The sequence below is a fragment of the Strigops habroptila genome, chromosome 1 (assembly GCF_004027225.2).
Source record: "Strigops habroptila isolate Jane chromosome 1, bStrHab1.2.pri, whole genome shotgun sequence".
NCBI lineage: Eukaryota > Metazoa > Chordata > Aves > Psittaciformes > Psittacidae > Strigops > Strigops habroptila.
In genome coordinates, this window is record NC_044277.2 from 142,394,128 (window position 1) to 142,406,739 (window position 12,612).

Consider the following 12,612-nt stretch of genomic DNA (forward strand, 5'->3'; position numbering starts at 1 on the left):
AAGAAGGGGGTCAGGCTGCCTCAGCCCCTCTGCCCATGGCATCCTGGGTCCCTGCAAGGCCACCTCCTGTGGTGGCATGCTGAGGAGTGGTGCAGGGTCCATGTGTGTGGTGCCTGTGTGAAAGGGAAGAGCAGGAGGTCCTTGGCAGTTGAAGTATTAGATCTTTAATCAGTACAAGATCGACCAGAGGCATAAAAAGAAGTTACAAACAGCAAAATATCTGTATTTTCAAGAGATGTAAATTCTTTTCTTGCATAGAACACCTCTGTAGAAGACACCACATAAAAAGTACAAGGTCTGCCACGACCTTGTCCATCACCTATTAACATCTCACACCAGAACAGCGATGGGCTCTCCAGCAGATGATGTCGCACTGAGCAGTGTGAGGAGCATCATCCTCTCCGGCTCCCCACGCTGGTGGCACCACCAGCATGATCTCGAGGAGCACCTTCCCCAGGGCCCATTGAGCTGGCCGGAACCACAGCAGCATGGCCTGGAGGTGAAGGCACGATTAACCAAGGGGCAAGGAGTGCATGGAGGGAAGGACAATGGTGGGGTTGGTTTCAATGTCATGAATACCACTTTTGGTCTCAAGCTACCAGGTAGTCATTAAAGAAGATTTACGCTAGAGCTGGGGATAAAACAGGTTCTTCCAGCTTGTGAAGACTTTGGCAATTTCCAATGGTTGCCACTATACCGAGACAGAGGAGAGGCACGAAGGGGTAACAGGGACTTGGTGAGGGAGAAAGAAGAGGGGGACAAGGGAGACTGACAGCCAAGAGGCACCAGAAGAACTGACTTGGTGGATGTAAGAAGTCACTCCCCCAGGTCTGGGGGGGCACCAGCGCCAGGGCTGCCCATGGATCTGCAATAAGGCACAGGGACGTCTCCATCTCATACTATAACTATGATGTTGGAAGAAGGGAAAAAGCTCTTGTGGCTTTCACCCTCCTCTTCACACTGCTTTTCTGAGCTATTAAAAAACCAAACCCAGAAATGCCAGCACCTGAGGAACAACATGAGAGGTGGGAAACAGAAGTGAAGGATGCCTGTTCTCCTGATGAGGTGCAGCAGGTTCGAAAGTGGAGGAGGAAATATGCCGCCTCCATCCATGTCTACCCAAAGCCACGTAAGTGGGATCTACATCCTGAGAAGCATCACCAAAACATGCACTCCAGCAAGACTAGGAGAGAAGGGAACAGTAGCCAAGCTGACCTTGAACCAGATCAAAGGGATCTCCACAGAGAAGGCCATCACCATCATCAAGCTGATGTCCCCATGCACCTGCCTCAAGGTGATCTTCAGCCATTCCCCAGTTTCTCTCCCCAGGACCCTGAGGCACCATTCCCACTGGAGACATGGCACTGGAGGCAGGGATGTTAACTGGATGCAAAGCCAGAATTAGAAAACATGAGCTAAAAAGGACACTCTTCCTTTTCCTCCTTCAACAGCCTTATTGCTTTGTGTAGGAAATCCCTTAAAGATCTAGGTCCTTGATGTCTCTTTCCTGTGAGATGCTGACAAGGAGGAATGTAGGCTAGTGCAGAAGTAGGAAAGCTTCTTCCCTCACTATCACGCTGCTGCACAGGGCAAAGACATCCAAGACCTCATGTCCAAACAGGAGAGGACACCTCAGTTCCCCCCCGATGCAGTGTTTCCCTTTATAAAGATTTTTATAAATACACAGTCCCTAATGTCTATTTTTCATTGACAAAGAGGAGACATTCAGAGAGGACAGGGAATGGCATGACTGGAAACACCCCCTGGGTTTCAGCCAAGCTGTGCTCCTAACAGTCACGGCATCCTGCTTGTTCCCAGTCCCTTTGCTAGAAGAAGGGATTGCTGTGGCAGAGGACAAGTCCAGGAATGAACCTCATCCCTGCACAGTAGCCCTGAGTGTTGTAGAACCACAGAATGGTTTGGGTTGGAAAGGACCTTAACATCATCCAGTTCCGACCCCCTGCCATGGGCAGGGACACCTCACACTAGACCATGTCACCCAAGGCTCTGCCCAACCTGTCCATTAATACATTTTAAGACGCTTTTTTGGAAAGGGAGAAAGGGGTTAGAAAAAAACTTGCACAAATTCCATTTGGTGTAGCTTCTGTAAGTAGTAAGACCTTCATACAGGTACCAAGCTTTCCCCCCCCCAAACTCCTTTCTCTTTGTTTCAAAAGGAAGAATTATCTTTGGTCCATGTTCCAGGGGAGGGGGAGATGGATGTCCTGTGGGGGGAAAACCAGGATCGCATTTCTAATATCCTGCAAAATGTACTGACAATCATGCTAAGGGAGACAGCAAACTAAGAGAGAAGAACAGTCTCAATTAAAGCTGCATTGACGTCTGGAGCACGCCAAGTGTTTGTAGCAGATCTGAATGCAGAGGCTGGTGCCACCTCTGCATGATTCTGCTGCAAATATCGCCACCTTCCTTGAGCAATACATGTTTCCTCCATGGGTTCACCAACGTTCACCAGGAGCTGGCTGCAAAATTAGTGTAAGGAAACCCTGCTGGCAAGTACCAACAGGACAAGGTTAAACCCCCATGAGGTTAAGAGATGATATTCAGTCTCAACTAACTAGCTACCAAGAAAAGAAACAAATTAAATTACACAAGTCAAATGGAGAGAGCCAGTACCTCCAGCAGCAGGATGCCCACGTCTCCCTCTTTTCTTTGACCACAGAAATAGTCCTGGTGCTTGGCCTAGACCATGTGCCTGCGTTCTGGACTGCAGTTTGGACAGGCAGCTCCCATTCCACATGTCCTATGTGCTAATGAACTGCAGCCCTGGGGTGGAAGCTTCCCCCCACCAGCAGCTTGATAATCCAGCCAATATTTGCCCACTCTTTGCTGCATGGGCCATGGGCAAACATTCCTGCTTGCCTGGACCACCACCACTGCTCAGGCAAGCACCACCAACCAGCCTTAGGCAGCCCACGAGCACAAAGGGTTAGAATTTACCCCTGGAGATATTCCAGAGCCCAAAGGAACTACACGCAGGGAGAGGTCACCCATCTCCTGCAACCATAACCCCATATCCCACCTCTGCTAAGACCTGAGCACCAGCAGTTTTCATAATCCAGTGGCAGCATCCATGGGATGACCTAAAAAGGATGTGTTTGTCAGGAAAACCTTTGGAGCTGGGCTAATCTGGCCACTGAGAATCTGGCTAATCTGGCTAATCTCTGGCTAATCTGCTAATAAGCAGAGTTTAACATTTAGCTCTCCAAAAGGCTGTAAGAACAAAAGATTAACCAGACTCCTGAGGACTGCACATTCCTGGGAGCTGGGACCAATCTATCCAACAATGACAAACTTGCCTTACAGGCCAAGTAAGAAAAGCTCAGTAAAGGAGTTGATGCAGGTCTGGGAAGGAGCCCACTGCGAGTGCTGTACCTGGCTTCCAGAGAAATACTCCTGAATTTTTTAATGCACCAGTCTGTTAAAAGCCCCAACCCTTTAAATCTCTGGCACAAGTAGTTACTGAAACAGAAACCACCCAGAAGCTGCTCCTGACACGGTGGAGGATGCTTTGCTTATTCATGTAACATTTGGACAGCAACGTCCCGAGCGAGAAACTGCTCAATTTCTTCTTGGGTCATTATTGCAGACGCAGGAGCTGCTGCCACCGCTTCAGCTGGTGCTGGGCTCTTGCAGTTCAGGTTTGAAAAGGGATTGAACCATCCCAAGGAGAAGGCACCACCGAATGCCAGTTTCATTCCTTCCCAGCCGCTGGTCCTCTCCCAGGTTGGCTTCTGATTCTTGAGACGCTCAATACCCTGCAAGAAGAGAAGAGTTTTGGGTTGTCTCATATTTATAGCAGGTATTTGGGCATCAGCTGCTGTAGCAGGTGATGCCTGTATCTGTGTATTCCTAACTATCCTATCTCTAGCCAGGATGTTATTCTAGTTTTAGCTAACAATAAAGACAGACATCCTGCGTAACTGAGAGTTTCATCATAGAATCCCAGACTAGTTTGGTTTAAGGGACCTTAAAGCTTACCCACTTCCAACCCCCTGCCACTTCCAACCCCCTGCCACAGGCAGGGGCACCTTCCACTAGAGCAGGTTGCTCCAAGCCCCTGTGTCCAACCTGGCCTTGAACACTGCCAGGGATGGGGCAGCCACAGCTTCTCTGGGCACCCTGTGCCAGCGCCTCAGCACCCTCACAGGGAAGAGCTTCTTCCTTGTATCTAACCTGAACTTCCCCTGTTTCAGTTTGAACCCATCACCCCTTGTCCTGTCGCTACAGTCCCTGATGAAGAGTCCCTCTCCAGCATCCTTGTAGGCCCCCAAATTTAACAACAAAACCCCAAACCAAGACCAAATCCATGGACAATCTGAATCTCGGTGACTTTGGTATCAGTTGCTATCGATTTTTATGGGAATCCCATTTTTATGGGATGGCTTCTTAAAAGCCATCCTTTTAGGAAACATGGACCGCTTCTCCCACTGCTTTTTGAATTCCTCCAAGGAGTAGTAAAATACAATTAGAACTTAAAATTTCACCTTCTTTGGGTATTTTTACAATAGTTCAGATGCAGGCAAAATACTGTGATATTTTCCAGTATTCAGGGATTTATCACAGCCATATATAGGCTTGTCACTAGAAGTTGACATAGGAACAAATTTATACTGTGCCAATTTAGAGCAAACATTTAAGAACACAATTTCCACTTAACAAATTGTCAAAGACAAATCACAACACAGGCTGGACACCCGCTGGGAGATGAGCAAGTCTGTACGGGTGGAAGTGGAGGCTTCAAACTGAGACCAGAGCCTTGGTCAGTCAATATACCGATTCATACTCCCTCAGAGAACATCATCTTCAGTACAGCAAACATTGTGATTGTATTTAAATTCATCAAGTTTGGGCAGTGACAGTTTTTCCTGGTTGTCTTCTCCACACAGAAACAAGGTACTAAGAAATTTTCTATATTTTTCTAAGGCTACTGCTATGGGCAGTATGCCCATCATCTGTATAATGTAAGAGAGGAGCCAGATCTACATAAGATATGCTCACGATGATATGCAAGTTACCACCCAGAAACCCTGATCTTAGAGAAGCAAGAACACTGGATCCAAGTCTTGAGACACTCAGGGAAAAGAAAAAATGATGAAATTTAGTTAAAACCATTTAAAGAAGCAGTTTTAGAAGAGCTAGATGAAAAATACACTTCCATGTTCTAATTCTGTCTACTTTCGCTAACAACCCACAGAACGTTCCAAAGCTTCGTAGAGAGGGGAAATGAATACAGGCAGCAGCTCAGTAGCATCAGAGCGAGCCTTAGAAATAACACAACATTTTAACAGAGCAGCAGCTTGGTTTTGCAAAAACATGGAGTCAGCATGAGCAGCCCCAGGAGAAAACACCATAAATCCAAGAATTACATGCAAAGCCTTTGTGAGCTTCGTTCGTGCCCCGTTTCTCGTGCTGAATTAGGAGAAATCATAGAACCACAGACTGGTTTAGGTTGGAAGGGACCTTAAAGCTCATCCAGTTCCAACCCCCTGCCATGGGCAGGGACACCTCACACTAGAGCAGGTTGCTCCAAGCCCCTGTGTCCAACCTGGCCTTGAACACTGCCAGGGATGGGGCAGCCACAGCTTCTCTGGGCACCCTGTGCCAGCGCCTCAGCACCCTCACAGGGAAGAGCTTCTGCCTTAGATCTAACCTGAACTTCCCCTGTTTCAGTTTGAACCCATCACCCCACAAAATCCAGCAGTGAATCTGCAGAAATAAATGTGGCAAGACCAAAACTGAAGCCTTCAGAATTGCAGGAAAAATTCCAATCCCAAAGGACAAACATGCATCTTGCACCACTAAGCATAGGAACATGTCCCTTGGCTCTGCTCCCAAGCTAGCAAACGTGCAGTTACCACTCGGAACATCTCTTGCTGCCTCTGGCCCCGTGGGATGCAACGCTTGGTGCACAGCACAGCAGAGCCTTGGCAAAGCGTTTTAGCACTACCATGTGCTTTTCCTTCAGGATACTCCATCTCCAGCACCCTGCAGCTTTGCAACCAGGAGGGAGATGCTTTTGCAGCTCAAAGCAGGAGACCACCTTTGGCTGTTGGCTGTTCCTTAGCGAACTGCAGAGGTTTCTAACGCGTTAGTAACAACCTGGCACGGTGGCTGCAGCATTTATTGTGTGAGTATCTAGAGAGAAGGAAAACAAGCAGCAAAGGGCAGGAGGAGAAACAGACACCACGTATTTAAACCGTTCCCCAGCAGCACAAGCTTTAACCCTGCTGTCAGTCATGCATGTAACCCATTTCAATCCATGCTAGCATCTAGATTGGGAATAAGGATTTTAAGGACTTCTGGGAAGCAATCCCGTTCTTCCCTCCCAAAACAACCATCACTCGCCTGCTCTGAAGAGCATTTACTAACCAAGGCAACAAGCAAGGTCAGGCTGAGGTTGTTCTAATGCTGGATTAGGCAGGGACATACTTTCTCTCTCCCAGCCTGATCTCACTAATCCCTTCACAGCACATATTAAAAATGAGCAGAAGTATTCAAAGTTGCATCCTGATCTAATTTTGGCTGCTTGCCCCACGGTCAGTAGGGCGTGAGGTTTTGCTTTAAATATAAACTAAAGGGGGGTGGAAGGAATGCACAACTGCTGAAGGCATTTCGTGACTGTTTAATGAAACCCTTTTTCCTTTTTTAAATATATTTACACAAAATCTCTCACCATTATTTTAGAAAGTGAGAATTTTGTATTTCAAATTAAAGCGACACCTGTTTCTGCCTTCCCATCATGCAGCTATTTCACTTAAAAAACCCCAAAAAGCTCAGAAAACATCACAGAATCCCAGACTGGTTTGGGCTGGAAGGGACCTTAAAGCTCATCCAGTCCCAACCCCCTGCCATGGGCAGGGACACCTCACACTAGACCATGTCACCCAAGGCTCTGTCCAACCTGGCCTTGAACACTGCCAGGGATGGGGCAGCCACAGCTTCTCTGGGCACCCTGTGCCAGCGCCTCAGCACCCTCACAGGGAAGAACTTCTGCCTTAGATCTAACCTGAACTTCCCCTGTTTCAGTTTGAACCCATCACCCCTTGTCCTATCATCTTTCACTCTTCCCAATTACATACTTTAGAACAAATATTGAAAACAGAAGACATAATCAAGAAATATAAAATACTAAACGCTCCCATTTCAGTAAGAGACACATTATTGCAACCACAGGGACAGTAGGACAAGGTTGACCTGTTACCACTGCGATGCTGTCGGATATACCCTGTTTCTCCCACTACTGCCCTCTGTATCAGCTCCTGCAGTGCCAGAGGAGGAAGCTGGGCTGCGTGGCCTGCCCCGAAGCGATCTGTAGAACAGCTCTTGCGTGTTAGAAGAAATGTGTTAATTTATTTTAAGATAGAAACCAACAGGAAAGAGCAAACAGAAAAGGCAAAGCACAGTAACAATTTGTCTGTTACGGGGAAGACACAAGCAGCGTTGCTAGCAGGAATCATGGTTAAGGCAGACTTTCCCTACAGCAGTTCCCTGCACTCTTTTCTGCTTGAAGCATGATTTAGCTTTGCAAAAGAAGTACCTTGCATCTGATTGAGTTTGTCCTTCAATTTTTTGCCATTTGGCTAGTTAAATCAGAACTAGCATCTGAAATTAGGGAGTCCTGCCCAAAGAAATGCCTTCCATGAGCAGATGGGTAAGTCTGCCTTGCTCATAGTAAGAAATGCATTCAGCATCATTCAAATTCCATCAAATTGTACCACCAACTCGTACAGTGCAAGTAAAACTGAGGACCCCCAGTTACTCACACACACACCAGATACCAATGGACATTTCTGCAAGCTGCGATGATGCTTCACTTAAAATGAAACCAGTTTGACTGAAAATATCCATACTATATAATGCTGTTTGAGAATCTGCAGCTGTTTGGAACAAGAAAAACTGAGTAATTGCATACTTTTTCACAACAGTCAAAATGCCAGAACAACCAACCTTCCTCCGGACTACACAGTGAATAAGGGTAATTAAAATAAACCAAAATTGGAATGTGCACCAGTGGAATTCATAATCAAGTTTTAAAGCAATGATCTGTACAGAGATGCATTCACTTGTAATGGTCTGGATGACTAAAGCCTTGATTTTGCGTCAAGACAGCTTTAGGGCTGGATTGTCTACCAGTTCAAGTTGCCGCCTGCACGTCTTTCAGTCTAGAAGATTAAACCTAAACTCTTCCTAAACTTCCCTTCGTGAAGGGAACATGTATGAAAGGCCACATTTCCTTCACAGACTCTTCCCATCAAGGCGCAAGTGCAGCCCGTGGCTCTCTGTGCAGTTCTGCAGCAGAGATCACAACCTACTCCTGATGACCCGCGCTGAGCAAGCAGGACTGTAGGAACAGCCCTCTTACGCAGCCGAGCAGTTACTAACAGCCTCTTCCAAGTGGTGAAATAAACCCACCGATTAATAGATCAATGTACTAGTGATTAACCCATTTTTAAACATAGAAGTTGACTACTCAGTTAACCTTCATGTGCCTGTTTCTGTACAGAAGTGAAAGCTCAGAAAACCACGACAGGCTTTTCCCAACATTTGAAGTGAAGAAAAAGTAAGAACAGCAAACAAGTTTTTGGAAAAGTTTTATTGCATTTGTTTTCCATATGGAAGCATTGACAGATTGAAAAGATGCAGCATTCACATTACTTCCAAAATGAGACATCCATTTGATTTCTCCTTCCCTGATTTCCCTCCCTTCCCCCATGGCTTTGAAGCAATCTAAACAAAAAAAAAAAAAATACCATTTTATTTTAAACCAAGGAAAGCAAAGATTCCTTGGAAGTCATGGACACAGCTGAGTTGTATTTTTCCTTTGTTTGCAATTCATTTGATGAGGCCACAGGAATCACCATCCAAAAATATAATAAAGCTCCTGCCTGAACACAAGCTGTCAGTTGTAGTTAAGAATGGGTTAGTTCTACCTGGTTTTGGAATGCCTTCTGTCCCTCCCACTTCCATCACCACACAGCTCATAAGGGTATGCATGCTCCTTACCAGAACTATTTCCCAATTTAAAACATTTACACATACATGTGTGTGTGTGTGTTTACACACCTGCACATGTATGCATAAGGATGAGAAAAGATTTACAAAGGTCTAAACCAGGGCAATGCTGAGAATATAGAATCCATCACCCCAGCACACCTACACATCCCATCAATATCAGTCTTTATAGTGATGTGGGCATTCAGGTCAGTTTTTCACGTTAACACTGTTTAGCAGGCATTGCTCTAACAAGTCATTACCAAGACAAACACACACAAACAAGATGATTCTGCTATTCTAAACACTTGAAAATTAGATTTCTTTCTTTCCTGCAAAGTGTAAGGCATTTAATAATCCAAAGAGTCTTCTAAATCTGCCACAGTTATCCTAAGAGGGCAACAATTTCCTGCACACCAGGGAGGGAACAGACAAAACAACGCAGAAAGATGGAATCAGTTCTGTGCCTGGAAGGAAAAAGGAGGGTGGGGTGGGAACTGGTGTTGGCAACATTTAAGTACTGAATGTGGTCACCAGGTCAACTGGCTCTCTTGCAGTGCTGTGTTCTTGTCTTGCACCTTTATAGTAAGTGAAGTGTCTGCTTCCCCGGTCAAGTTCACTTATGAAAGAGCAATGTGCTCCTTCAGGAAGTCCAAAGGTATCTGTGAAGGGCTGTTGGCACTCATATGTCTTCCAAAGAGCTCATCACAGTCAGGAGGACAGCATGAGAATCTACTCAGAAGAGGTGGGGCACAACAGAGAAAGAGGATCCCCTTCACATTAGTTATGCCATACAGAAAGCAGAGAGAAACAAATGCCAGGAAAGTTAACAAAATTAAAATACTAAAAAAAGAAGGGGGGGGGGGGGAAGTGGAAAAGAAAAAAGAAAAAAAGAGAAAGAAACAAAATAATAAGAAAAGCAGCAGCAGTTTCAGCCAGAGATCTTGAATTATCTGATATTGTGAAATACAGGGCCTTTTTCTTTTTTGACTCTGCAATTATCAGCCATTGAATAGACATAAAAAAAGTTTGTTTTGCTTTTTGTTTTAAACATTCATGGAAAATTTGTAACAGTAGTGCTGTAATATGTTTCTATTTTAGTGGAAATGCTGGTCAGGAATTCCTCAGACCACATACTGGTACGGGTCTGCTTTTCCTTGGTCTGGTGTTGCGAATGGGCTAAGCCATGCTATAGAGAACGGATGGCCAAATACTGCTTTCATGTTCATCCATTTTGTTTTTTTAGCCCATCTTCTCTCTTCCTTTTTCAACTGTTCTATTCCCTGAAAACAGAAATATCACATTTTCAGTCAAACACTCAGACTTTTGTAGTTCTGGATTTGGGGAAAGGTCTACTCTCAGTTACCCCTTATCCAAAGGCTGGAATAAGAAAATAAAAATGCATCTATCCTGCCTTTCCTTTTCTTCTCATTGTTTTATACTAAAAAAATAGTTAGGATAGAAAGTATTCCTCGGAAATCAAATTACTTTCATTTTGTTCAGGCCTAGCTATTTCATAAACCTTTCAAGACCTGCCATCCAATTGCCTCTCATGTAAATTTAAAAGACCCCACCACCTAAACTCAACCAAAAAGGATGTGCTTTAATGGCTGAACATTGTGTACTAACCAGATGGAAAAGTTTGAGAGGAAACCATTGTAAGCTTGCAGACAAAAAAACCCCAAACCACAAACCCAAAGATGATCTCTATAATGCTCCCAGGTTCACCAAGCAAGTTCAGGAAGTGCCCATGGCTCAGTATAGCTGAGTCTACCTGGTGCCTCTTCATGTTTCATTAGAATCACTGCTAAAACATGCATGGGCTGCCAGCAGGGAGAAAAGGTTAAATAAGACACTGATTTGAGAGAAATCATTGGCATTGTTTAGTAAAGGTTAGAGGTAGAACAAAAACAAGCCATCAAGCAGTCAGCTGAAACATTCCCTAGTCAATCATGAAGAAAAAATAAATCTGTATTGTGTCTAAAACCCACAAGTGAGTTTGGTCTTTCAGGGAAGCTATGCCTGGCTGCTACAGAAGCAGAATGAATGCAGTCACTGGAGGGCATTACTCTTCCACGGGCAGCAGCACCAGGCAGATCACCCTGTTCTTTAACTGCAGATCTTTTGCAAGGTAAGCTTCTCCTGACCTACATGTCTCTCCCCTACCACAGATTAATGCACTGTAATACATCTGTGTCTCTCAAATTACTGATTCTGGGAGCTCTGCAGAACACAACATGGGTCAACTGCAAGTTGTGCTGATCCCTGGTAAATGTCACCTCTCCTGTCTAGAGACAACAGGAAAATACGTGCTTCTGGGTCCCTTTGGGCAGAAAGGAACCATCCCTGTGGGAAAGCATACACAAGATGGGGAAAATAAAGGTGAGAAAGGGCAAGACACAGCGCTGGCTCTAAAATGTGAGGTAAAACACTGCAAGAGACCACACCAAAAAGAATTTCACCTAGGAATATTCCTCTGCTTCAAAATCAAAATGGATTGCTTGCCAGACACAGCTAGCTCAATGCTAGCAAATCAACAATAAGACATTCCACAGAGCAAAGTCGCTGGTATATATTAAAACCAAAAATGAAACCCCACAATCCAACAGGGGCAGACCATATTTCATTTTTATTTTAGAATGTGGTAGTGTTCCTTTAACCTCTGAGAGTTCCCAGAATTTGAGGGGAATGGGACAACCAGGGGACTTGCTGCCCAGCTGTAGGAAGCAGCTTCTGAAAGTTCTCAAGAGGTTTCAAAGATTGAGAAATTCCGATGATGGTTGCAGAGGCAGCATTGCTAATTTACACGCTTATTGATAAACTCAAGCTTGGCAGGATCTTGTTCTGTATGACACTATACTTCTTCCTGGGGCTCTCCCCAGCAGAAAGAACAAGTCTTTCTTGTTCTGAAGTCTTCCTCTGAACACACAAGAGCCACAGTGTGAACATCAGCCTCTTGCAGAAGCCAAGCATTAAGAAAAGCACTGCAAAAAAGATTTGGAAGTGATGGGTTCCTACAGTCTATAATGCCAGTCACATCTCTCCAATGGCAGCAAAAATACTTATTCTAGCTTCAACTGGCCATGGGCAATCAAGTGAAGGGGAAAGAAAACTGAAGGAGGCAGGGGAGGAAGAGTTGTCACTCCTTTCAGATTACCACTTCTCTTCAACCACTGCAGGTGTCTGAGCATGCTTGGTGAAGGTTGGCAGTATCCACAAGAGTGGGAACATCCCCAGGAGTCACCAGCTCCATCTTTACAGAAGCGAGCAAATGCTGGGATATACAATGGACGGCAACACTGCTATGTAACCTCTACTGTGCCATCTTAGGACTGGGGATGACAGCAGACTCTACCTACCAGGCTTCCATGAGCCCACTCCACTCCCTTTCTTCTTCACTCTGGCAAGTGTTTTCGAACTGCTTAACATGGAAAGAAATGGAACTCTTCTGGACTAAAAGAAGTGTGTGTATGGAGGGTGTGTGTATATATCTATATATCTCCCTCCCCCACCTACTTATCTTGGCTTTCCGGCACATAAAGCTGTAAATAGTGACACCAGGGGAAACACAGCTGAATTTCAGACACCACCAATGGA

The 12,612-nt window shown here is 45.2% G+C and overlaps 1 protein-coding gene across 5 annotated transcripts in view; it reads right to left on the reverse strand.

Annotated features, from left to right (window-relative positions):
* Positions 1 to 2,884: 2,884 nt before the first annotated feature.
* Positions 2,885 to 12,612, reverse strand: part of ZDHHC3 (zinc finger DHHC-type palmitoyltransferase 3) — a 34,772-nt gene continuing 25,044 nt past the window's right edge. For 4 of the 5 annotated variants that reach the window (XM_030475851.1, XM_030475861.1, XM_030475844.1 and 1 more), the window contains exon 7: positions 2,885 to 3,779. In XM_030475851.1, coding sequence (XP_030331711.1) covers positions 3,537 to 3,779 — 243 coding nt within the window. In that variant the 3' untranslated portion in view covers positions 2,885 to 3,536. Of the gene's footprint in view, positions 3,780 to 7,198; positions 10,299 to 12,612 lie in introns of those variants that run through there. The other variant, XM_030475870.1, reaches the window with a different exon arrangement.